A 26,800-nucleotide genomic window follows, 5' to 3' on the forward strand; every position below is an offset into this window, starting at 1 on the left:
CCAGAGCACATCACACTGCACCTAACAGGACATCAGCCCCAACAGGACTCTCAGTAAGTCACTGTCTGACAGATGACTCTTGCTGGTTTTAAAACTCCTACAACTGCTGCTTCCCTTATGTGTGAAAACTCAAGAAATACAGAATAGATGTTGGGGAGACAAGCTCAGCCATCCAGGTAACATCATGACAGGGGGGGAAAAAGGTAAATCACTGTGGCAGCGACACAGCCTTGAAAGAGGTGTCCAAAGAAGCTCCATCCTTGGAGACTTGGAGGGTGGACGAGACACCCCAAGGGTTCCTTCCAACTTCTGACTTTCTCTGACCCTATGGCATACTTGACTTCTAGCCCTGCACGAACTGTATCATCATTTAATAACTTCCTTACATTCTTATTCATAAGATTTTTCCAAAGAACATTTTTAGAGATTGTTTCTGTGTGATTGTTTCTGTGTGTTTGTTTATACATATGCTTAAATATATTTATTTACTTATGTATATATGACTGTTCACATACACATACATATATATACACACACATAGTTCTAGCCACCAATAAAACTAAGGAGTTCCTGTGTGATGAAACACATTATCAGCTGATCTCGAGCACAGAGAGTTAAAGGAAGCAGAAACTGTCTAAAGGAAACAATAGAAGTTGTTGAGTTTTTTGGGTCTATGGTTCAATAGAAACAGGATCGGTTCTCACTAAAAGCATGTTACAGTGGTGAGAAAAAGAAGGAATAAAGACCTTCTGAATATTTTCATTACTAGGAATATATTAGTAGCAGAAACATCTAAATTTGAAACTTCCTGGATTAATTGTCAAATATCATCAATCAGTACATTATTTGAGAGAGTAATCTCTTCTCTTCCTGCATAGTAGGACAGACATAGGTATTAGCAAATAAATGGCATATTTCTGTTTCAAAAGCAGTCCAATGTTGTACTACTACAACATATAGCAGTACAAAAAAGTTATCTGTTGTCAGTTTCTGATAAAGAAACATCTTATGCCATAATTTTGCATATCACATTTAATGGCTTACTGGTTCACATACTGTCAATCTTATTCTAGTTCTCTCTTTTTCTCCAGAAAGTGGGTTCACTGATGAATGTGGGATGACACTAAGGTTAAGAAGAGCAGGGAGCATCCAGGTGGTTGGAATGTTGCCTCTATTTCTCCTTCTTTCATCCTCCCATTTTAATGGTATCTAAAATTTCTGGACTTGCCTCCATACACACAAGAATATGATGAAATAGACCAAAAGCCCATAGTCCAGAACAGAGTCTCCAAGCACAGTCTGACAATATCTCCTGAATACTTTATTTAAATATTCTAGCAGATGGAGTTTCTTATTCCTTACAGTAAATGGACTTCTGGAACAAGGAGGTGGCAGAACTTGTTTTATCTGCTTTTCGTCAAACAGATACTGCAGCAACCCAGGAAGAGGTAACCTTTCAGTAACATCTGTCATTCAGGCTGAAGACCTGTAAATTAGTTACTTCCTTATGAAAGTCATGCTGTAAGTTGAACAGCATCGGGTCTGGCACAGATTTCTGCAGGACTCATCAATGACCCCTCAGTATTTAAAACAAAACTAAAAACAAACAAACAAACAACTAAAAACAAAACCAAAAACAAACCAAAAAAACCAAACAAAAAGCCCAAAACAAATGCTTCCTAGTTTCTATTCAGTTATTTATAAATGTAAGAAATTTCCACCTTATTTCACAGTTGTTTAGGAACTCATCAAAATCATCTGGAAATTACAACACAGTTCTTTGTCCATGCAATTACGACCTTCAAAGAACTCAAATAGGTTTGTGAGACACGTCATCCTTGACAAAAGCCAAGTCACTTTGTCAATAGATCATGTCTACCCATCTGCTACTATCTTTCCCTTACCACAGTTTGTAAACGACTGGAAGAGATCCAAGGCTTGCCAGCACACAGTTCTCTAGTTCTGCTCTGGGACTCCATTAAAAAATGCTGTATTTGCCACCTTCTGGCCTTCAGGTACCAAAATTGTTTCATCGATCATACTTAAAATTTATCTTTTGCATCATTTTCATGAACAGCTGAAGCTTAGTTTCTGTCTACCATTACTACTTATTTCCTACCATTGTAGCTTCACTCATCAGCGAAATGTTCATTACAGGTCATAAATGGTCAAGCATTACTAACCTTAAAATAAAAAAGCAAGTAATTTTTTCCCTAGACTTGACATTTCAATCTGTATAGCCTCTAATGTTACAATGAAGTGCAACGAATTTTCTATCACTATAAGCTTTTTTTTTTTTTTTTTTTTACTTCAGTCACTTACATGGTCCTCCTTCTTAAGAGAGGGAGTTAACAACTCCAGTGCAAAACTGCCTTCGGGGAAGTTTTTTTATATTTGCTGTGTGAGTTGGATAGATGCTCTGTAACATTTCTGCCGTAATTTAGATATAACTGTGTACAAAGGCTTGAAACACCTGCCAGCAGATGCAACAGTACAATATAGCCCCAGCTTCAGAAGGCAATTATGTCAGAGATTAAGGTACTGAAGTGTTGCAATTCTTTTGGTTTGGGTATATATTTTCATTTCAACATCCACATTTTCAAATCAAAAAGGGTCTGTCATTGTAGCAAAACCTATCCATCTATTTACATTATTTTCATTTCTAGAATTGTCACCCACACACATCTATAATGCCCACTGTTCAACAACTGTGATCTCTCATTTCCTCTAACATCCTGTCATAGAGAAATGGCAGAAGTCCAAAATAATTCATTGAAATGATTTAATTCTTCCCACGGAAAAGAAACTAAAATGGTACTTTTGGACTTATGGTCTACAGATGCTTATAAGCAGGGAATAACACATAAGAAAAACAAGCCTACTCCCAGGCTTAAAATTATTATTAAAAGGCCTTGCATTTGCATTGCAGCTTTTTGAAAGCCATTTTAAGATTCATGTTTTAGATTCAGCACTTACAACCAGAGTTGGTAAAATACTGGCCAGGACACACTGATGTGAAATGAATACATGGGAGAGACAGAGTGCTACTTTTTCCACAGCTCTTTGCGACAATAATGTACAAAACTGTTGCAGTGAAATAAACCTGCTGAAGCCAAGGTCAGGCAAAGCACAGGAGACGACTCTGAGGAGTCAGTAGCAGTCATGGCTCCATTCTGAACCCTTTAGCAGATGGCACATAGAATCACAAGTATTCTGAGTTGGAAGGGACTTAGAAGCATCATCGAGCCCAACTCCTGAGTGAACGGCCCAACACAGGGAACTGAACGCTTGACCTTGGGGTTATTAGCACCAAGTTTTAACCAACTGAGCTAATCTTACCCATAATTGGCTATCCTGTTCCTCTCACCAGCTGGCCCACACTGTGGCGAACATGGAGCTACAGGTTTTTGCGTCAGGCCAGGATAATCAGAAATGCTGTGCTGTGCTGGCTTTACAGCTGCGCTGAACCGTTGCCTGTAAACTAGAACCACCTAATCAAACAGTATCTAATCCTTAGTTTACAATTGCTTATGCCATCATCTCCCATTGACTTCATAACTGCAAACTTCATTTGTAAACAAAGACTGTACCAGCAACTAAGCATCCCGGAACAAGCATAGTCCCTTCAGAATAACGTCATGCAACTCTCTAAGCACCATGTCTAGCTCACTTCAGGTGATAATAAAACAATCTACTTTATACTGTGTGGCATAAGATATTTGAGCACAACGAACAGCTGAAGTCTGGGAAGTGTAACATTTGTAAAGCTGGCAGTGACTGGAAAAGAACGCTGCTGTCTATGGTGATTTACCCAGGGGACAGCAGCAGGAGAGGAGAGCAGCAGGAGGGGACAGCAGCAAGAGGGGACAGCAGACTAGCGGGGGAACACTAGCGACTTGCAGACGCACCACCAACACGCTACTTGTGCTGCCTGGCGGAGGTGCTGCAGCCAGGCAAAATCACCGACGGCCTTAAAATTAACTGTGAGAGCAAACGTTATGTGAGAGCATTTGGGAGGGGAAAGAAAGTTGCAAACGCCTCCACGTTTCTCAGCGAGACGCAGCCGAGAGAGACACGGTCACCCCGCGCTGGCCGCAGCCAGCAGACGCTCCGGTCTGGCAGAGCGGCCGCAGCAGCCACACCGGCAGCAGGCACGGCTCCTCTGCCCCGGCCCCAAGTGCCCTCGGGGCCGCCGGGACACGCCGGTACTCACAGCGGGTGCCAGCGCTCGGGCAGGCGGCGGTGCAGGGAGATGCGGTCGCTCAGGTAGATGTTGATCTGGTGCCGGCGGATGCTCTCCTCCTGGCGGCGCTTCTCTGCCGGGCTCAGCTCCAGCCGCACCGCCCGGCCCAGCTCCCCCAGCGCCCCCGGGGCCAGGGCAGGCTTGGCGTACACCGGACGCCGCAGCAGCTCCGTGTCGGCGGACGGCAGCAGCGGCGGGGCGCGGCGGACGGCGTGGCGGGGCGGCGGGCTGTGTCGCCAGGCGAGGAAGCCGAGGGCGGCCAGGAGCCCCAGGGTGAGCAGGGCGCCTTCGCCCCGGCAGCTCCGGCCCCGCTTGCCGCAGCACATCCCGCGGCCGAGGCGGCCGGCCATGCCGAGCGGGCGGACGGTGCCTCTCCCGGACGCGGACACGGGCGCACCTCCGCCCAGGGCGGACCCGGCGAAGTTCTCACGGAGCTGCCCAAGCCGCGACACCCGCCCGCCGCCAGCGCTGCCCCCACCAGGAAACCCGCCCGGCTCCTTCGCCGGCGGCTCCTCCTTCCTCCCCGCCCCGCCATCGGCCAGCCCGGAGGGGCGCGGCGCGGAAGAACCGGGCACGGGCGGGACAGCGGCGCGGGGAGCGGCCCCCCCGGGCATGGAACGCGACCCGCGTGTCGGCCAGCGGGACTGCTGCTCCTCCGCTCCCCGGCAGCCTCCCTGGGAGCAATGCCCTTCGGCTTCCTGGTGATCAGAAGGCTGCTCGGCTACCGAGGGTCCCAGCACCCCAGGGAAGGTGCACGGATCCAGCCTGTTCGGGGCTCTCCCCGGAGACACAACCCAGGGAACTAGGGATGGTCCTGACTCAGTCCGGGTCAGGGAAAGAGTAGAGGCCATCCCGGTTCTGCTGGGTCATGTACAGCTGGGGAGGAGGGAGGAAGGCACACTTCACACACTTGCTATCACTCTACAAGGAAAGTTGATCTAGTTACCCTGAAGTTTGAGGGACCTTCATAAACACTGGTAGCTGCATGGCAGGTATCCCGGGAGGAACCACCAGCACGAAGTTTGGCTGGCACAGAGCTGCCAGGGCCACAGCAAGCTGGTGTGGCCATTGGAAGTGACAGCCCTACGGATTGCTGTCTCCTGACAGAAATAGGCAGGGCTGCAGGAAAACTGCAAGGGACTAGGAAGAGCTTTGTTGAAAAGAAACTAGGCTGTATTTATTCTTCTGCCTCTGCAGTAGCATATGCTTCAGAAGTAAAGCAGAACATGGGCCAAGAAGTGTTACAATCCGTTTAATCGCAGAGGAGCAAAGAGACCTCTCTATGGACTGCAGAAAGACCTTCAGGTTCGAATATTCCCTGAAGTCAGATTAAAACTCAAAGTTGTATGTTGATACCAAACGCTGATATTTTTCTTTTATTAATTGTAAAAGGGGCAAAGAGAAAGGAAAGGAAAAATAGAGAAAAGTTGGAAAAAGTTAAGGTTACTTTAAAAGCATAGGACAGTTTCACCACCACGTTCTAGCTTTCTGCCGAGAGGCGGGGGCAAACCACTGTCTGCTCTTCATTCTGCCGCATGTGATGGTTGTCTGTGGCTTCGGGGCGTCTGGCAGCTTGTTAAAAACGCGGTCTCTGGAACGCAGTCCCCGTGCGCGGTCCAAGCCGCTCACGTTTCAGCCGTGCTGCAGTCCAGCAGCCGCTGGGCAGTGCAAAGTCACGGTTCCCCTCTCGGCAGGCAGCGACTTCGGCTCTCAGGGATCCCGTAGGGATGCAGCAACAGGGTTCTTAACTCTTGCGTGTGGCACGGCTGTTTTCTGTTCTCCCCGGACCGGCAGCGCCTCAGCTCCCGGTCGAAGGTTTCGCAGGTGGTGGCGAGGAGAGCTGGGCAGGGGGAAGGGTGCTCAGCTCCAGTCCCTTTAGGCAGAGACCTGCAGAACCTGTGCCTCTCTGCCCCTCCTCTCCTAATTTTGCACAGTTCTTGCTTCACTTTCTACAGGGTTTAAGATCTTTTTGCTATGGTTCGTTTTGCATGTAGCCTTTAGGTGTTCGAAGAGATAAACAGACACAATGATGGAGCATTTTTCGTATTTATCAGGAATTTACAGCCCCCCAGAATACCCCCAGACCCTCCATAACCCTCCCAGATCCTGACACACCCAAATCCCTCCAGAGCCACCCAAGCCTCCCCAACCCCCACAAGCCCCCCAGATTCCAGTACCCCCCCAGACCCTGAAGCACCCCATCACCCAACCCAGGTATCTATACAGGCCACACACACTGCACTGAACCACCGCCCGTTCTGACATAATATAATAGTTTTATAGATTTTGTACAATTCTGTGCTTATATATAAATTTTTAAAAGAAAATAAAAATAAAAAAGTATAAATTATATAAAACTATATTGCCCCCCAAACATATCCCAGGGAGCCCTCACTGGGCCTAGGGACCCCAAACACACCTCAAGGACCCTGCTCAGGCTCAAGAGACCCTTCACTGCACCCCAGGGACCCACACACACTCCTCAGGGACCTCCAAACACATCCTAGAGACCCCCCCAGCAACCCAGGGACCCCAGATCCCTGTGTACCGTCAGAGCCCCATAAGCGACCCAGACCCAAATATCCCCCCAGACCCTGACACACCCCAGTCCTTCCAGTCACCCCAAACACCCCCAGACACCCATAACCCTTCCAGATCTTGACACACCCCAATCCCTTCAGAGCCTCCCAGCCCCCATAAGCCCCTGAGACTCCAGTATCACCCCAGCCCCAGTCCAGGTACCGATACAGGGCACGCCCACTGCGGTGAGCCAGCCCCCACCCTGACACAATGAAATTACTCCTGTAGAACTATGGACGTCACTGAAAGGGAGCTCTTGGAAGCAGACTTGGAAGCTGCTGTGATTTGCAGACTACTGTGGTAATTTTTTTTCTTTTACGTTATATAATGGGAATATAAAATATGACAGGGACTGCTTCTGGAAGAAATTAAGAACAATAAATAACCAACCCACAACTGTTAAGTTTTAGACAGTATTTTAGCATCCTGATTGACAATAATTTTCTTGTTCTTAGCTACTGTTAGTAAATCTATTTTTTTAAGTAGAAGAAGTAATTTTTCTTCTTAAATATGTAAGATGGAACATTTTGATCTTATTTTAATCAATGTTTCATTTTTGAGATGAAATTACTTGTATTCATACATTTCCATAATCTTAAAAACATTTAAAAGACTACACATTGAAGCAAACATATGAAAAACGTTAGCAATGTTGAACAGCTAGGTATGAAAAAAATTTACAGACTAGTAAAATTATAGATAAAAACGATGAAGCTTCATTATTGCCACTGAATCATAGAAGAGGTGAATTTTTTAATTACCTAAACAATAATTACCAATTATGCATTATAAAATTAGGCATCAAAAATTAGACATCAAAACACAAAAGGTAGAAATGGATTTTGGAGGGAGTATCTTTGGTGAGGGGGGAAGGATGTAAGACACAAAAGAAGGGGGATAATACAGCACATTTATATTTGGAAATTTCTCCTAAAAATACTTTAAGTAAGTAGATTCTCTTCTGTTTCCAGTTACTTTTGAAATGTTTTTTGGTCTGTGTCAAGGATTTATCTTGGTTTCCTCAGAAACCTCAAGAATCACAGGCAGCAGCAAAACTAAACATATTAGTGGGAATTCATTCCCAGTAGCATTTAGTGCTTTAAAAGTGTTTCTTCTCCATGGGGCCAATCCTAGGCATTTTGTTGACCGAATGGTCCTCCTTTGGTCCTTCTTTTCAGCTCTTGGACCTAATTATGAGGACATTTTGGCAACAGGCTTAAGCAGCACAGCTGTATAACTAGCTCTTTAATAAGACATCTAGTTTGATGATTTTAATGTTACTTACTCTGCGTTATGCACAAGGTTATGAATTAAAGTAGGATATATAATTCTGGTGTTAGAGGTGGCTAAAGCAGAATATTTAATACTACAACATTCAGGATTAGAAGTGCCTTGTGCCTTACGTAGTTTTAAGGCTGACTATTGCATTGTTGTCTAGAGTAAGAAAGTATCAGATGAATTAAAGACAGAAGAAAAAATAGAGAACCAAGGTAAAGGAAGCAGCTTAAAAAAGAACAAGGATGAGCAGGTGGAAGGAGAAGGAAGAGAGGTTTTGTTACTAGGATTGCTTGCCTCCTTGAAATCTGAGAAACAGGAAAAAGGGAACTACTTCTGTTCTTCAGCCTAATGATACATGGAGTGACTTGTTAAAAAAGAAAGAGAAGCATTCATAACCTCATCAGAGGCATATAGTTTAATCTGCAGATTTTATTCTGTCAAATTTCCTACATCAACCAGTGTACCATGTATATTTTATAATGATATTTCTATTATTGCAATTTATAAACAGTGAAACCAAAAATCTTATTATTGAAGCATTTCTGTCTTACATAATATTGATCTGCACTGACACTTTTTGAATATCTGGGAAATGGAAGTCACTAATGCATCAGCTTTTTGACTTGCATTTCTCAGGAACTTCAATGAGCTAGCTTTGAGCAGTCCCATATTTACTTGAAATAAAATAACATTTAGAGGCATGGAAACAAAATCCATCCATTTTAGCTACAGGCGTTCACAAAATGCCAGACTTAAAAAAAAGAACAAATTCATGGTTTGAGGAACGACTGAGATTTATCACATCAGCACTGCCTTTGGAGAAGAATTAGCATTATGCCCTGAGTGAGCAGGACTGGCCACCTTGCAGTTTAATGACTGGCCTAGAATCAAGGTCGGGAGTAACTCAGAGAAGCTAGTAGGCATACTGAAACAAGGGGGCATCTCCGTTTGGGGAATTGGAATTACAAAAATGATTGCAGAACTTCAGTGTTAATGGGAATTGGGTAGCTGGTGACATGTACCACCTTAAGGTGAGAAAGTGAGTGAAGTAAACAGAAGAAAGCCCTAAGGCAGGCTCTGATACATTAAAGTCGGGCATTTGACTTAGCTTGGCTCTTAGCATTCAAACCTGAGCAAAATCAAGTAGTGGGGATGGACCACCTGGTGCAGGGCAGTGTGTTCAGAAGGCTTTTGTACACCTTGGAGTCTTATTAAATTCGTGTTTATGGCAATTATAAGGCTGAGTGGAAGAGAAGCTGGGTAGCAAGCAGAGCACAAAGACATAAACATTAGAAAAGAATGTAGTAGTGATATTTATTATGGCATCTCAACTCCATGTTAACAATTCTGCTGAGAGATGTTTCTTGACTGACTGACACAGTACATTGAATACATGTGAAGTTTATTATTGCTTAGGGCAGATGATGGGAGGACATATGTTAGACATGTATTTGGAGGTCTAGGCCTAAGTTTGCATGTAATGGACCTCATTCTGTAAAGCAGTGAAAGACAAACACAAACATAGTATTTCTTTGTTTTGCTAACGGCGTTGAGTAAAACTGCATAAATTCTGATAAAGGCATGCAATCCCATAAATCTCACTAGCAGACAATGCAGTCCTCTGTGGTAAAAGATGTGCAAAACATTTGGACATTTATGGAAACTGCTGAAAATATTTAACTAGCATTTAGCAAGGGAAGGCTGGAATGATTTGTCTCTCTCCAGAGAGGTGGCTTCTTCCTTGAGAGGGCTAAATATCCCTATTTGAAATTATGTATGCTCAAAGTGAATTGCAATTAAACTCTAAAAACATACCCAACCATAGCACAGACCCTTTCTTTAATATCTGGGGATATGGTGAGCAACAACTTTCCTTTGCAGAAGAGAGCTACAGTATCTGAGAGAGGAAAGAGATGAGAGACCCTGAAAGTCTGCAGAGAGGTGAGCACCAGTGAAGGGATTCATCACTTTTTGTGAGCTCTGCTTGCGAGATAGAAGCAGGGCAGCCAGCGGTTCACAGCCCCAAAGACAGGTAAGGAATTAATATACCTTTGTGGGGGTGCAATGCTACTCTGTTGGGTCCAGGCTGCCAGGCTGCCTCTCTCCCAAGAAGGTCTGTGGCTGAATCTGATGACAGTGATGTAGAAAGTCTGTACCAAGACAGGAGCTGGGACAGGGTGTGTGGAGTCCCTGATTTGCCATCTACACTGGGATGTGGGACCTGCACCTCTTCTATGGCATTTCCTCCTGTAAGAGACACTGAAAGCTAAAAGCAGAAAAATAGTGTCTTTCATTCTCCCTCCTGATGGTGGGTAGGATATACAGAGTTTATGACACTGATGGGGACAACAGGTGCCATCAAGCAGGACAGGAGGGGCCCTTCCAGGTGCTGCCCACTGGATGCATAAGGAGACAGGACCGATATCCTGGGTGTCCCAGAAATATAATCATAGAACTGTTTACGTTGGAAAAGATCTCTAAAAGTCATAGAGTCCAACTGTTAACCCAACACTGTCAAGTTTACCACTAAACCATGACCCTAATGCCACATCCGCACATCTTTTAAATACCTCCAGGAAAGGGTCTCTTCCCCTAATTCTCCTTGTAGGAGAATTTTCTTCCACACTATAAGCAGAAAGAAAATGTTTATGCAGTTGACTCTTCAACCCCCACAGTCCAGTTCTGCCTGAGACTAGGGTGATTGACTCACAGTGCAGTTACCAGGGGAAGGGACAGAGCTGCCAGAGACAAAGTCCTCAAGGAGAGGAAGAAATGGTAAGGAAAGTCATGATAAACTCAGCCCTGTCCATTTTTCTTGAAAAACCTAATTTTGTTCCACAGTGATGAGCTGGGAAACTGCAGTGTGGCCAGACTGCAGAGCTGATGATGCACAGGGAAGACAGATGCTACTCAGTCCATTTGGTTTAAGGTTCTATTTCATACTGTATAGTTTTACTGTTTATATCAAAACATTCAGGTTGATGTTCCATCTTGGAAGCTGAGCCACAATTAAGGCAAAACTATCTTTGCATTTCTCTTCTGCTGAGGTTTATATGCACATACCTACAAATGCTCCTCAAAGTGGGCATCCTGACTCCTCAGCAGTGCCAAAGGGAGCAGCAGAGCTGTTAGGGCCATCTCCAGGAGGTGATAAGAAGCTGCTATCTTACATGGTGCTGCTATGCTATATCCCTCAAGTGAACTTATTTTTAATGGGCCTTCATGTCCCATCCTTTCAGCACTGATTAGAACAGTTAAGCATTACAATTTCATTGTCTTGTTCTGCATAACAGATATTGAAATAAATTGAGGGGATGTTGAGGCAGGCATAGGGAATGGAAGATTTTGTACATGTGGTTCATAAATAAGCCATATACAAGAAGTACCGAGAAACAGAGATACCCATTTCTGGTTTGGCTTGATTACCTTTTGCCAAAGTGAAAAACAACCTTGCAAATGTCCTTAATGTAGAAAGTAATGTCCCTGTAATTATCTAAGACTGGTATTTTCTAGAGTGCATTATACAGTCTGTGTTAATCATACATTTCAAAAGATAGCAATTTGACATTCATGAACAAAAACTGCTTGAAAGGAAGATTTCTTAAATAAGTTGAATAGCAAATAGACAATTCATGATGTTGCTTTAATTTTGCAGAATCACAGTGAACATGAGTGCGTAAAAGCCAGCACAGGCAGGCACAGGAACAACCACAAACCACAGACAAAATGCAAAGAGTAAATTTACTTTTGTTACCTCACCAACTGAGGAATCCACAAAGCAGGATCCAGACAGAGATGCAGATAGTGCTGAGTTTGGTCCACGGTAAAGGTTTTCCCAATTGGATCCCTCAGCCTTGGCTGCCAGGCAGCGTTTTGCCCTCTCCTGCCCAGGATTTCCCCAGGGCTCTCACCCACCCACCCATGACTGAGGGGCTCAGCCATGCCCCATGTTTCTTTTTTTTGTTTTCTACAACTTTATGCAAAGTCCAGCAAGAAGCATCTCTAACTTCAAAAAACCCCCAATCATTACATATGCACCACATGATCTGACTGCACTTCAATTCTAGCTGCAATATATGGCTATTTATAATTTATGAAGGATTAAGGAAATTGGTTCCAAGCCATAAGATGCTCTCTAGAGAAACGAGAGACTCATCTCAAGCACAGCAGCTAAGAGAGATCACTACGTAAGCCTCCAGTCTTAAGGGCATTATTCAGATAATTTTTTAAAAGATACAGTGCAGCTCAGGAACAAATCTGTTGCGCACCAAACTCAATCAAAAAAGAAGTTTAATTACATAAAAGAAATCCACTTATTTTAAGAAATTATATATTTTATTTTTTTTTACAGACACAAAGAAAGTCAGACAAGAAAGCCATTTTACAGACAGTCATTTTTCTTGCACTAATTGTTAAGAAGATAGTAAAAATGATAATCACAGAGCTAATCTGAACAAAGCCAAACATGTAACAAATGGCTCAGATGTAGCTGACTTGGAGAAAGCAATGGAACTCGAAACTAGCTCTGGATCAGCTTGGGTACTAGTGCCACCTGCTGAAATAACAATAGTTTTACTCTTTCAACCATAGTTAATATACAATTTAAATTAATCCACTGCATTCATCAGCAATACATGAAGGAAGGTCACAACACAGGTGAAGTGCTTGAGTAATCTAAGTGCACATCCAGAGACCCATACACCGAACCTAGTAAACTGAGAACCTTCTCTTGAATGATGTCAACCTGCTCTGAAGGGCAATAGTCATCCAAACTTGATCTGCAACAAGGAATTGAAAAAAGCGTGAGAGAATACAGATATCACCACCATGACCACATTGTGTATTCTTGCAATGCTCTGTGGCTAGGCTGAAGTTACTTTCAAATTACTGTGGTAATTTCTGTCTCCCAGTATCCCTTCAAAGCATAGTACTGTGCTTCTTCTCCTCACTACTTTTTAAGTTGAACAGAAAGCCTGCAGCAGATCAGGAATGTGACCTAATCTTCTTTCCAATTCTACTCTCCTCTTGAATCTGACACAGAACATGTTGGAAAGTTAAGACTGAAAAATTCAAATGCTGGTAGTAAAGTAGTCACAAAAACTTGAAAAACATATCTTCACAGTCCCCAGAATGTAACATTTTTACAGTATTTATTAATGAACTTTAAACATGTACTAATGAAAAAGCAGAGTTGACACTTGAATTTTTTATCTGTCAAGACCCACAGAAATGATTCTGTTTTCTCCACAACAATGAGTAATAATTGTGCAGCTGGCACAGGGAATACAGCTTTCTTTTATTGCAGGGATTAGCCATACTATTTCTTTTAGAAGAAACTAGTTTCATGTCAACTTCTGCTATTGTTGCCTGTCCCTTAAGGGTATACTTAGTATTTCTGAATGATTAAATTCCAAGTTTGTCAACAGATAACCTAATCTGGAGACCACAGTGTTTCTTGGGACAGATCCCTGGTTCTCTCAGGTCCCTGGCCTCAAATGCCATCCTTTTCTCCTAAATAATAGTACCCTTACAGTCCTGGAAACATAACTTTTACTCCATAGCAAAGGTCTACTAGAGCCTTAAAGAATATAATCTCTTTCAACCTATTAGGTGAAAACTGGTTCCAGCAGAAGTTTCACTGAAAACAGAAATCTTATCTGTAGTACAATAAACCCAAGAGCAATAGAGTAAGAAATATGGGATTTCAACACATGCAGACTTGTTCTACCTTTCCTCTAATTAACACAACGAAAGTAGCAGAGATGCATGAACTCCAGTGACAGCTATCAATCCCAACATACACAAGGCCTCATCACAGATTTTACATAACCTGTGCTGAAGCTGATTAAGTCATCATGTTTTCACTGCTTTTGAAATCTGTGCCATCTATCTTAAAGCCCACTAAAACTGGCTGTCACTTATCTGTGTAGATGCTGTCACTGCTTCATGATCAGTATTTTCAAATGTCAATTTTTACTACACTATAAGGCTTCCACTTTAAGACAAGCCTTAAGATGTACCAACCAGTGCTATATTGTTAGTTTGGGATTATTATGTAAATTCTCTCCCCTGCCACTAACTGCCCATGCCAGTAGTTAACAAAAGTAGTTAACTGCTGATCACTTGGATGGGGGCACGTTTGTCTCTTTGGCGGTGGCGGCTGGTCGAGGAGGGAAGCTGCTCTACTGGCTACTGCTGGGGCTTCTGGTTGAGACGCTGTTTTTCTCCTCGCCGTGGCTGTTTCTCCTGGTTCCTGCATCTGGGATTCCGGGCCTCTGTTCCAGCCTCACCACCGCCTGCACCATCACAGCCTGCCCGCCCCGGCTGGGGCAGTGACCCGGGAGAGAGAGATGTGCAGCTGCTTTTGCAGGACATGTGGTGGTTTCCCACTTTCAGCTCTCTTTTTCCTTCATCTGGGACAAGAGACACAGAGTTCATCTGGGAGCTCACCACTCGTCTGTCTCGCTGGAGAGGGACTGGGAACTACTGAGAACTCACTCCGCAGCCAGCTGGACTGTGACATTGACACTGCTTAAGTATAACTTTCCTCCTGGAGGAAAACCTGCTGGGTTTTGTTGTTTTTTTTCTTTCTCTTGTGGTGTTGGGGAAGTGGTTTTCACTAGTCTGTTTATATATAGCAGTTAAGAACAGTTATCCTTCTTGTATTAAATTCCTTTTTTCCTTAAATTTGATAAAGAGTGGCGTGATTATTGTGGAGAAGGCCCCCTCCCCTGCTTGTGGGTAAACATTTTGGGTTTTTTCCCCTCAAACCAAGACATATATTGACAGAATCATTTAGCTTCATGAGCAGTCTGAGCTTTTTAAAGTAAAAGTATCTACATAGTCTTACCGAGCAACAGTCACAAGTGTGGGCTTGGGCATATCTTTTAGAAGAGCTTTGATGGATTGTATGAGACCTTCAACCTCGTCTTCAGTGCTAACATGGTGAGGAAGTTCCACATAATCACAGGTTAAACCAGCCTGATGAACCTAGAGGTAAATTGAACTGAAATTTAATTTCTGTTGATGAATTATTTATACAGCTAATCTGTGTAGAAAATCTCTAGGATACCATCTCTAGCCCAGTAAGTTACATCTCTTCAGACAGTAAGAGCTGTGGGTTTTTTCCTCCAACTTGTTCTTTAAACAAAAAAAATCTGGAGGTGTATGGATGTTCATTATCTCTAGTACACTGTACCTTTTCTATGAATTCAGATTGTGTTGCAGCCCTTGAAGATGATAGCTTTACAAACAGGTATCTTAAGTTCTATAAAGAAGACCAACAGACCCCGGTGAAATGAAACTTCCCTTCACAGGATGCAGCTCAAGACATCACAGTCCTGAAAAATCACACTAAGGGTGCCTAAATATAGACAAGCAGAGTAGAATCTTAGCAGCTTTAAAAGGAAAAGCTGGTTTAAGTAATAAGCCATAAAACCTCATGAAAACTAACAAAAATAAGAAATTCACAGAGTCATGAATCTGAAAGGAAGTACGAATTTTCCCTCCCTGTTGAAGCTATGCTTTTGAAATCTGTCTACTTTCTGCTCTTTTACCTTGTCACCTACCATTTCGTAGTCTGGGCTTTCCATCCTGGTTTTCAAACTGTGAACTAAGTGAACAAGTGGCTTCATTCTGGAGTTAAAACAAAACCAAAATTTATTGGAAACAGCTGGAAACACAGGTACATACCTGTGACCTTAAATGGTCAGAAAAGAATAAAAAAGGAGAGGAAAAAAAGAAGAAAGTAGAAGTTACAGCCTAGGATTTGAAAATGAAATTTGCCCCTCTATGTCATCTTGCACCTGAAAAAATGTAAATTGTCAGTACTATTGTACTGTTTCACCAAGTCTTTCTTATAAAGTCCCTATACTCCTACGTGTTTCTGGCAAGTCCTCTTTGTGCTTCTTTTAGGGTAAACCTGCAGAGAAGCTGTTGTAGCTCAAGTCATATGAACTTTACAGGAAATACTTGTCGCTATTCCAGAGGTCTGATAGTAACTGCTGCATTTGATGTGGAAAATGAATGATTTTCATATCACGGAAAAGCTCAGATTTTCACTGTCTGTTTTCAGCTGAAAACATTTAGTTTAAAAGCATAGTGATGTGTTTCAGATGTTTGATGCCTTAAGATTCTTAAGATTTCTAGCATATAGATTTTTAATATAGTCTCTAATACTTTAAAATAGCAGTTAACAGTTACTAACCTCCCCTTTCTCACACTGTGTCAAATTCTCAAAATTCTTGAAATTTTTTTTAATATTCAAGAAAAAGAGTTTAGCGAGTCCATCTTGTCCAGGCCATGTACCATACTAAAAAATCATTTTAGTCAAAGCAACCTAGAAGCCCAGAAACGTTGGAGAAGCTCCAAAGAAGGCATGTGATGCTGAAGATGATGATGGTGAAGAAGGAAGGGGTCTTGAGACCTCAATTCCAGGGAGGCGTGCCAAGAGGGCAGACCTGAAGGAGGTTTGGGGGGGTGGAAAATTCCTCGGTTGGATGTATTCACTAGACATGATAATTGTTATAAAATTGTGGAAGCCCTATACCATATTGTGCAGTTATGTATTTAGTGTACCTTAAAGCGCTTTAATTAAAGACCTGCTCTCTATTTGACCTATACTAATATTGTCTAGAAAGTTCTTTCCTTCCATTTGAGGCACCAGTTTAGTGGAGACTGTTGCTCACATACAATGTTTCACTATTTCCACATTTCCACAGAAGGATGGCCCTTTGGGAGCACGGAAGAATTGCTCTTCCATGTCCTCCTTGATTTGTTGTTTTTTGAGAGCTCTGATACACACTGATGACTAAGTTTTTAGTCATCAAACGTGCCTCCATCCATAGACAACGGAATTTGCATGAAGCTGGAGGAGACTGAGCTTCAAAGACTCACAGTGGTGCTGAAGACAGTTATCCGACTCTTTCTCCTCTAGAACTAAAGGAAAAACAGTATGCTTGAACAGATCCTATCCTTTTCTGTTATCAAAGTGCTGGGCTAAGCAGTTCCAAAATTCATCTGCATTTTAAGCCATTTAGGAATCTCCTACCCAGGATATGAAGCCCATTTCTGTACAGTTTCTTCATCATCACTGTCACACAAATCTGCAAATGCTGCTTCCAGATCTTCCAGCTGATGAATGCGGTTTTCAACACAATCCAGCAAGTCTTCCTTTAGATAAGCACATATAGAAGTATATTAGTAAAAAAAAAGAAGTAAGAATATCATAGCTTACCATACGATTTAAAGTCTGTAATGATTGATCTACTGGAAGTGGGGAATGAGAAACAACTGATTCATAACTACAGTACATCTTTTCAAGAGCATCAGAACAAATGCCTGTGGAACCTCTTATACCTTCAGAATAAACCACCTCACTTTGCTTTGTCTTTCTCACAACAAATTAAAAAAGTCACCTTTTAAATATGTACCTGTTTTTATTGCTGATTGATTAAGAAATAGGGAAAATCAGTTTGTCAATATTCCATATATCTCTATTTCTTTATACACATATATTAATTAGGTTTCATGAATTTGTGATAAATATATGTGTTGAATCTCTCTATAATAGTGTTCAGATGACATTATGAAAGCTTACATTTCCTAGACCCAGAAGTATACAACACATAAAATGAAAAGTACATTACAGTGGCATAATACTGTCCTTTCCACATCTAAATAGACAGGTAAAATACCAATTAGGCATTCATGACAGCTGAGGCTATCAAGGAAGAGCAATTAGGGCAAGGAAGGGGAGAGGTTGGAGGGAAAAAAACCACACCTGCCTCCAAAAAAACCCCCAGAAAACCTAAGTCCTGTTGAGCCATAAGAACAGCCTTGCAGATTACTGTTTTCATTCCTTCTGTGTCAATTACCCCATTTGTTTACAGAAATTAATTTTCACATTCATGCTAAATATTTATGCAATTCACTCATTTAATCAAAACATTTAATAGGAAAGAATTCCTAAGATGCTGATCAGCATTCAGCATGCTGCATAGCTTAATTTGAGACCACTTCATTAAGCACCTTTGATAGGTTCCTTCCTGTTGTCGTAAATCATTTTTATTGGGTAAATAAAAAGAATCATAGATCCCACAAGGAAGTATCATACCTCTGTTGCATTTTTGTGAGGTTTCTTGAAATTGTACAACTCTTGCAAAAGCTCGTATTCTGTCTTTGAAAAAGAAAAAAACAGAGGGAAAAAATTAACTTTTCAAATGAAAAACCAAATCCTCGAATCTTTCAGTCTTCAAAAAAAGGTGGTGATCACCATGATCATTCCCCTGGTCTAGTACTGCAGACAGTAATGAGCACAACAGCCTCTCATCAGGACAACCTACCACTCTGACAATCAACACCACCACGCCTTTTGAAAGGCAGTCTCCTGATACCACTGTGGTTTTCTAATAGCATGTTATGAAGGGTGAAAAATAGATACAATCTGTCATGCCTCCCTGATGAATCTTGCTGTGGGTATTTGGAAGGGTACCTGTGGGAATCCAAGCATAGCTTTTATGCCCCAAGCAACAAGCAGAAGTGAGCCATAAACCTCTTGAATTGAGTGTACACTCAATACTGATATCAAATGTAACAATCTCCCCCTATTTGGTCGTTGCAATTTTTTGTCACCTACAATCTCTTAGAGTGTCTCTCCTTAAAATACTACCATGAATCATTAACCATGATTAGCTGATCTGCTAACTGAGCTTAGATGCAAGTTTCTCCATAGACATAAATACTAAGATAGTGACTCTTTTGTGAATGGTACGGTGTCACTCAATTGTCACGCTTACCTGTGTGTACATTTCTTTGAATGGATTTTTAACTGAAAAGAAATCTAAGTCAATGTCCAAAACATATGCATCCCCTTTCTGGAGCACTTGGCAGACATCTTTAACAACTTCCTTTATTGGGCATGCACTGTTTTTGAGACAGCTTGAAGATGAGCACTCTGGCAAGGTTCCTGCCCTATTCAGGGTCCTTGCATCTTGTGCTTCCTTTTTCTTCACACTCGGGATGCTGTGACCAAGGTCACCAGGAGCCACCGATGAGGCAGAAGTGGCACTTGTTGTGTCATCTGTATTTAGCTTTGGTCTTTTAGCAGATGCTACTTCATCATTTTCTTCACAGCTGCTTGATGATTCAGTAGGATTGATGAGAATGACATGTAAATTTAAGGGCTTCTGGTTTTCTAGCTGATCAGCAGGAACATAAAGACCATCGCTTAAAAAGTAATGATCTGTGCCTGTAACCCTGCAATTGACAGTAACTGTCAGTTAATATACATCTTGGCAAAGAGCTTAGGAAAAAGCATTTTATACTTTAGAGATCCAGAGAAAGATGAATAGACTTTTGATGGGTAATAAAAGCAATAAAACTGTAGACAAAATTATTTCTTTTAATCCCCAGGTTTTTAGATTAAAGTTTCTTTCAGTTCTTTATTGTGGAATAAATATATTAAAATTCACCCTATATTTTTTATGACAGTCCTACAAGGTTTTAATGGATAAGAAAAAGATTCTACATTATCTGCTACTAAGATTAATTTGCCATTTAATTGCATTTTAAAGACAACATCCAGAATTGAACAAGATATTTTCAGTATTATGGCATATAAGATTGCAAAGCTATGGATATTTTGTCTTCGCTTTCTAATTTTCCAGGAAAATTATGTTAGTTGGGTTTGAGAAGTGCTCTGAAATGCATAAATATTGACTTAATAGAAGTAAAACATTATGAATTAATAGGCAGAATTTAAAATCTTTTACCACTGACATAGATTCTCTGCTCTAAGAGAGATGGTAACTAGAGGATAAATAGCTAGCTATCAACTGAATGCACTTAAATAAAAAAAAAACAAAACAAAAGAAAGAAACAAACCAAACAAAAAGAAGAATGTTAAAACCTCTGCTTACAGTGAAAGTATAAATAATTGAATTTTCAAGTCATATTTCAGTACATTAACCCTTAAGCATCACAAACTCAGACTAAAAACAAACTTAAGAATAAGTTTGAACTATTGTTCATGTGTGTTAAAATCTCATTTGATTACAGGGTATCACCATCAATCATCCACAAAGACAAATAATTTCAAAAGCAGGAGAAACTTGAAGTTTAGTTCCCCAGTGTCTTGTGGATGGATTACCCTGAGCTTGCCATGATGAGAGGCTGGATCACAACCTCATCTTATCAATGGGGCATTCACAGGACCTCTCCTCAGAAATTCTGCAGGGTTCAACATGAGCTCATGCTACAGCTTTTCCCTTAGTGGACACTAACTAAGGTATCTATTGTCTATCCTGGAAACAAAACTAGCAAGTTCATCTTTCTGAGGACTCCTTCCCTTTCTTCCTACCCTGAAGAAAAGGTACCTGACAGTCTGAAATGTTGTTTTCATGATTGCTGAGGTCACCAGTGGCAGAGCTATTCAGCCATCATGAAGTATTTCTATATACTGGTTAAATGATTAAATGTAACTGAATTCACTAGCTGCTGCTTCTTCTTATGATGATGATTATTAAGGTTTACTTTAAGCTTCAGATTGAGAATTACAGAGCTTTAGCATTGCATTTAAGGTGGTAAAACAAAGCATTTCTCCACTGTCTTCTGTTAAACTTGGCTCAAAAGATTTATTCTGATACACTGACAAGAGAGATGATTTGCTAATGTCCATTAAAGTTTTCAAAATCACAAGGCAGTGAATGTGGTGAATGCAAAATTATCATGGACTGCATCCTGCAGAACGATAAGGGGCTCTGATTGGAATTTGAATCACAGAATGATTAAGATTGGAAGAGACATCTGTCAGTGTCTGATCAAAGTAGAACTAACTTCGAAGCCAGAGGAGGTTGCCCAGGCCAATCATCCTTTGTCAAAGGATGGAGAATTCACCACCTATGTGCCTATTTCAGTGTTTAACTAGTAGATTGCCTTAAAAACAGAGTCATGGCTGACACAAAATAAAAATGTTACTGGGCTAGAACAAAGACTATATAGACAGATGTTGAACTGCATTAGGCATTTCCTAGGGAAATTACAAATACAAATTACATTTGCATCTTTATCCAAGAACATAAAAAATGCCAGTGAAAAGCCATAGAGACAGCTTTTATATTACTAGTATATGACAGCAGACCATTTACCTGATTGTCGTTGTTGATACATCTTTCCCAACTAGAAAATTGTGTTTTCCTTCAGAGATCTGACACGCCCAGGGTGGGTGAAGCCATATTACTTGAGAAATATGCCCAGCATAAACAGCAGGCATAATCCAGTTCTCAATACTTAATTCACTGTAGCAAATAATGAAAGACAGGAGATAACAGTTACTTTCCCTATAAATAAAACATGGTCAACACCACCACAAACATCTTCCACATCTTTAAAGCCCACACGCAAATCATCTAAAATTAGTACTCTGTGTAAGGGTAACACTGTCAAAGAAAAAAAAAGAGGGAAATTTTTATTCATATGACAGACCAACAATGTCTGTAGTAGATTTAAAAAAGTTGAGGCAGAGTGCTATCACCTTTACTTTTATCATGGCACTTAGATGATAAACTACTTAGTGCTGGATCTGGCCATGTTAGGTTAATGGTTGGACTTGATAATCTTAGAGGCCTTTTCCACCTCTAATGATTCTGTGATCCTACAATCCTACGTCCAAGTACTTAAACACCAATTGCAACAGCTTGTAATTGCTGTAAATCACAATACTGAAGCAATCAATATTTATTTTAAAACGGGAAAAGAAATAGCAGAGATCATTCGGTGTCTTATTAGCTACTTATCTTAGATGTTGGAGGAAAATATTTGTCCTTATGATTTTAAGAGGAAAATCTTGTTCAATTTCACATATTCACCATGCCAACAAAGGATACGTTACTTCAATCTCAAAGTTAATTTTTCAGTGTGAAGAGAGAAAGACTGTTTTAAAACTATTTCTGTTCAGACAAAGTATGAGCTTGGAGTGGTTTACTTTTACCCAGAGGAACTACTTGGGCTTATAACATAATATCCTACTGAACAACTAAACAAAGCAAATTCATACATCTTAAGTTGCTTGATGTTCCACGTAAACATTTGGCCACATTCATAAGACACAAACATAACTTTTTCTATTAAAAAAATAAAGTTTCAGCAAAAGTGAAAAGCAGAAGATACAACTTTAACCTAACTTAAACCTGCTTAGTTCATCCTTCCTACTCAGTCATACCAATATTCACTGTGAATCAAAGGTGGCAAGAAGCACACTTAAAGAACTCTGATGCAGTACCCACGACTTACCTAAAAAGAGTTTCTTTGTCAAATACAGTGTCTGCAGGCATATTCACGGGAATAAGAAGGTCTGGATGGGAATCAAGATGAACAAAACTGATGTTACTGGCGGGAAGATGCTTTGAACCAATAGCACGATAGATGAAAGGCAGCACCTAAGGCAACAGGAATAAAACATTTTAATGATAACCGGTAGACTGAAAAATTCAATGGCTTTAACAGCAAAAACATGAGTCCCTCCCTTATTCCTTGGGAATTGGATTAGAGGGAGTAGAAGACAGAAAACAGTGCAAAGAAGAAATAACTTCAGTGGCAAGACAACTCTAACTGTAATCGTTATAAGCCCAAGCATTCCACATGAGAAGCTAGTGGTAAAGATTCACAGCTTTACTCCCTTTTTCCTTCATTTTAGAAACAGTCTTGTTTGCTGCAGCTTCTCACTAACCGTTCAAATAAATTCCTAGGGTTTTTTTTTCATTTACAACTAAACCCCATGAATGCCTTTCCTATTCTGCAGAACACTGCTCCTGTGTTTCCTTCCTTATGCTATAAAGCTTCTTCACCATGCATAGGTACTGTGGAGATAAATATATTTCATTACTTGTGTTTTGTAAGTTGATTGATATAGATTGAAAACTGACCCCACCATGATTTAAACTTTAGCTGATCATTAAACCTATCCCTCTTGAAGAATTAATTCCTAATGACTTAGTGGCTGCAATAAAGGGACTACCTTTCTCAAATGCCCAGCTTACACTCTGCTGAAGGTCTTCACTCAAAGGTGCAAAAAACAGGAGATAGGCAACTCACAAATTTATAGCACAGCAAACCCCTGAACTGCAATAATACTGCGTAGTGAAAATGAGAAAACTGATGGCAGATTCATGATACCTCCTACACTGAGCTGCAGTACACAGAGTCTCTCTCACCGTTAGGGGACATCAACTGCCTTGGCTGCCAGAGCAAATCCAACAGGGATTATGAATCACAACCCTATCCTACAGGGAATGTGAAGAGTGTAAGAAGGAACAAAAATTATGTGTGACCTCTACAACAGCAGCTGAGCTACTTTTTTTGGCATAAAACTGATTACGATGACAGACCCTGCACAGTGCATGGGCATAACCATAAAACATAAGTATGCTATTGCAATAGTAGATAAAAAAAGGTTAAAAATAACAAGAGTTCCCCGATCCATGACTTTTACTTCTTTGGAAAAAAGAAGTAATCTGGCCTACCTGAAAAACCTATAATCTTTACAATTAAAATTGAAGCTTCACCTCAGGTAAGTATAACTACAGGTTGCACAAGACACAAGAGACCGAGGTCTCCAACTTTACAATTAAGAATAAAATTTTCTATACACCAGCTGTTATTATTAATCAATGCATGATGTATCTACTGACAGCTTATCCTAGAGGAACATCACTGTCAGCAAAGGATTATTTAAATTTTCTACAAAGTTCTTACGCTTGGAACAAAAGCCATTTATTTTTGTACAAGATAGACCAATGCACCTACACACATATACTGAAAATACATTTAGTATGAATAGACTTTAAGCTATTTGAAAACATAAGTATAGAGACTAAAACAAAGAAGGATCATTAACTGGCACTATCTTGGTATTTCTATCACAGTGACACTCTTAAGTCCTTGGTTACCAGGAAAAATCAGTTATCACAGCATCATGTATTTCAGTGTGCCTTAGCAAAAATGAACTGCATTAAACTATTTACGTACAAATTCATAACGTTATTTAATGAACTTTACTACACTAAAACTTTCTGTTTGCATAGAACATAGTAAAGAATCTGTTACTTAGGATTAAGGCCTCAGCTTATGCTACTGTAAAAAAAAACATGAGAAAAACAGAAATAGCAGTTCAAAGCAATTCCTTCTTCACTCTCGTCTTCAATGAATTAACTAAAAAAGCAAAGCTCCAAATTTCACATTTCTCATCAAGTAGCAGCCAATCTGTTTGTTGGGATGAGATTATATCTGCTGTCATACACAAGGCTGGGTTGAGTTTCCAAGTACTGCACTAATGGCTAGCAAATTATAACATTAGTGTAATGTATGTATTATTTCTTTTTAACTATACCAACTATCGGCCGAAGAACAAAAAAGAAGTCAGCAGTAATTGCTTAAAAAGATGCCAAAATCCGATCATGGCAATAACTAACTCAATTGCCAAATGAGGAAGGAAGACCAGGTGACCTGGGCACTGAACTTCACCTGTGTTTCAGCAGTGGCAGGGAAGGCAAGTCTGGGGTTTGTGCCTGGTTCTGGAGGGGAGGGCTGTTCCCAAAGAAGCGCCTGGAGCGGCCGAACCCGGATACACGGCAGGAAAGCGCATCCCGCCGGGGGGCGGCCGGGACAGCGCAGGGGCCCTGCAGCCAGGCCGAGCAACAAACACACCGACACACGAGCGCAGCCAGTCCCCATACACACCACAGGGACCGCCATCCCACGGCAGCCCCGCACTCACGTCCTGGTGATCCTCCACCACCCACACGGGCAGCGCCGGGTACTCCCGCAGGCAGCGGCCGCGGGCCCGCCGCGCCCCGCCGGGATCCGGCCCCGCACCGGGATCCGGCCCCGCACCGGGATCGAGTCCCGCGCCGATCATGCCGCCGCTCCCCGCCGGGCGCGCCTTCCGCCCGCAGCACCTCCCACCACTTTCCTGTTCCGGGGCCGCGGAGCTGCGGGCAGGGTTGGCCTCGGCGGCGGCGGGAGCCAGGTGGGTTCGGTGAGGCGGGCGGGCGGAGGCTCATCGGGGCTGCTCCGGCTGACCGGGTGTCCGCGGGGCCGGCACGGGGGCGGCACGGCCCGGGGCAGGGAGGGGGCGGTGCTGGCGGGGCAGAGCCCTCGATGTGGGAGGCAGCGGCCAGGTGGGACACGGGCTTAAGCTCTGCCAGGGAAAATTTAAGTTGGATATCAGAAAAAAATTCTTTACAGAGAGGGTAGTCAGGCATTGGAATGGCCTGCCCAGAGAGGTGGTGGATTCACCATCCCTGGAGGTTTTTAAACTGAGATTGAATGTGGCACTGAGTGCCATGATCTGGTAAAGGGACTGGAGTTGGACCAAGGGTTGGACTTGATGATCTCGGAGGTGTTTTCCAACCCAATCGATTCTATGATTCAGCGCCCAGAGGGGTCCGCGCTGCCGCCCCGCCGTCGGGAGGCCGAGTGGCACAGAATCACAGCATGGCTCAGGCTGGAAGGCACCGTGGTGGGTCATCTGGTCCGACCTCCCTGCTCGGGCAGGCACGGGTTGTGGCCAGTCCGTTCTTGAATATCTCTAGTGAGGAGACTCCGCACTCTCTCTGGGCAGTTTGTTGCACTGCTTGGCCATCCGCACAGTAAGCTCGTCCTCAAGTTCAGGTAGAACTTTCTGTGCATCAGTGTCGGCCCATTGCCTCTTGTCCTATTGTCTGGTACCACCGAGAAGAGCCTTGGCTCTTTTTCTTGGCACCCCCGTTTTAGATACTCATGGACATTGACGAGTTCCCCTCTCAGTCGTCTTTTCAAGCGATGTGCGTGCCCTGTTGCTCTCAGAGGTGCCTCTGCAGGGAGAGGCGAGTTTGTTGGGTCTCTCTTAGGGAGCCGATGTTGCTTTAATGTGCCACGGCTCCCACCAGTGCCATACATTTCTTCTTCTGAGTGACAGGAAAAGAGGAGTTAGCCTTTCGCAGTGTTTTTGAACTTACTTAACTTTAAATGAAAATTGAATGTGATTAGACTTTGAGGTAAAGGGAGCTTTAAAATACTTTGGGCATTTAAAATAGCTTCATGTATTTTTTGATTTCTTTTTCCACCCGTGATTCTGTGCATTCCTAAGGAGTGAATTTAAGGTGGTAGAACCAGAGCAGTTCTCTGGCGTTGGGAAGATCTTAGAGCCTATTTAAGGGAAAGCTGATAATGAAGACCCTTTGTTCGAATGCTATGACTTGTTAATAAGAAACACACTTAAAGACAAGGTGCTATGGTACAGTGGCGGGTGCTCTAATTAAGAGTTTGGCTCTGCCTGTGTAACTAAAATGTGTATGTAAGTGTTAGGAAACTCTAAAACAGTTTTCTATTACAAAGCTGAGCTGTGTAAGAGCATGACAGGAGAACTAAAGCAAACTTGATTCGGCATCTAATGGATTAGAATTAATAATGACAAAAGACTGCACTATTGCTATACAAAATAATGCAAGTTGACTTTCTCTTTTCCCCCAGTTGTTTGTTTTTGAGGGTCTTTACAAGGTTGGAGGGTACTGAGCAGGTACAGGCTGACTGGAAGGAAGAAGTACCTTTATACCATTGTGGCTGCTACCTCCTAGAAATGTGGGATTCTCACTTCCTTTGGCCTTTGGTTGTTCTAGAGAGGGAATGAATACCACTGCCACCAATTCCAGTGGCTTCTATTAA

General features: G+C 42.1%; 3 protein-coding genes across 5 annotated transcripts in view; 1 reads left to right on the forward strand and 2 right to left on the reverse strand.

Annotated features, from left to right (window-relative positions):
- Positions 1 to 4,753, reverse strand: part of GALNT12 (polypeptide N-acetylgalactosaminyltransferase 12) — a 46,580-nt gene extending 41,827 nt beyond the window's left edge. Inside the window, exon 1 of the mRNA XM_071553151.1 lies at positions 4,214 to 4,753. Coding sequence (XP_071409252.1) covers positions 4,214 to 4,593 — 380 coding nt within the window. The 5' untranslated portion in view covers positions 4,594 to 4,753. The remainder of the gene's footprint in view (positions 1 to 4,213) is intronic.
- Positions 4,754 to 12,032: 7,279 nt separating this feature from the next.
- C4H5orf22 (chromosome 4 C5orf22 homolog) lies at positions 12,033 to 25,112 on the reverse strand. 3 transcript variants are annotated; one of them, XM_071555010.1, is made up of 9 exons: positions 24,873 to 25,112; positions 22,391 to 22,536; positions 21,247 to 21,396; positions 18,898 to 19,357; positions 18,216 to 18,278; positions 17,151 to 17,272; positions 15,658 to 15,736; positions 14,952 to 15,091; positions 12,033 to 12,879 (listed from the first exon to the last, which is right to left on the reverse strand). In XM_071555010.1, the coding sequence occupies exons 1-9, from the start codon at positions 25,011 to 25,013 to the stop codon at positions 12,747 to 12,749; spliced, it is 1,434 nt and encodes a 477-aa protein (XP_071411111.1). In that variant the 5' UTR covers positions 25,014 to 25,112; the 3' UTR covers positions 12,033 to 12,746. The 3 variants fall into 3 exon arrangements, with proteins under 3 accessions (XP_071411111.1, XP_071411109.1, XP_071411110.1); XM_071555008.1 differs by lacking the exon at positions 24,873 to 25,112 and adding an exon at positions 24,620 to 24,860 and having other exon boundaries at positions 15,670 to 15,736; XM_071555009.1 differs by having other exon boundaries at positions 12,034 to 12,879; positions 15,670 to 15,736; positions 24,873 to 25,046.
- Positions 25,075 to 26,800, forward strand: part of DROSHA (drosha ribonuclease III) — a 78,319-nt gene continuing 76,593 nt past the window's right edge. The window contains exon 1 of the mRNA XM_071555007.1: positions 25,075 to 25,124. The gene's annotated coding sequence lies outside the window, so the exon portion shown is untranslated. The remainder of the gene's footprint in view (positions 25,125 to 26,800) is intronic.

The sequence above is a fragment of the Pithys albifrons genome, chromosome 4, assembly GCF_047495875.1.
Source record: "Pithys albifrons albifrons isolate INPA30051 chromosome 4, PitAlb_v1, whole genome shotgun sequence".
NCBI lineage: Eukaryota > Metazoa > Chordata > Aves > Passeriformes > Thamnophilidae > Pithys > Pithys albifrons.

Excerpts from the sequence above, each read along its gene's own strand:
- C4H5orf22 (XM_071555008.1), bottom strand. The coding sequence starts at position 24,850 with ATGGCGGTCCCTGTGGTGTGTATGGGGACTGGCTGCGCTCGTGTGTCG. Across the intron at positions 21,397-22,390 it reads GACAAAGAAACTCTTTTTAG|TGAATTAAGTATTGAGAACT; the intron begins GTAAGTCGTGGG and ends TATTTGCTACAG. Across the intron at positions 15,737-17,150 it reads AAATGGGCTTCATATCCTGG|AATGAAGCCACTTGTTCACT; the intron begins GTAGGAGATTCC and ends TTTTAACTCCAG.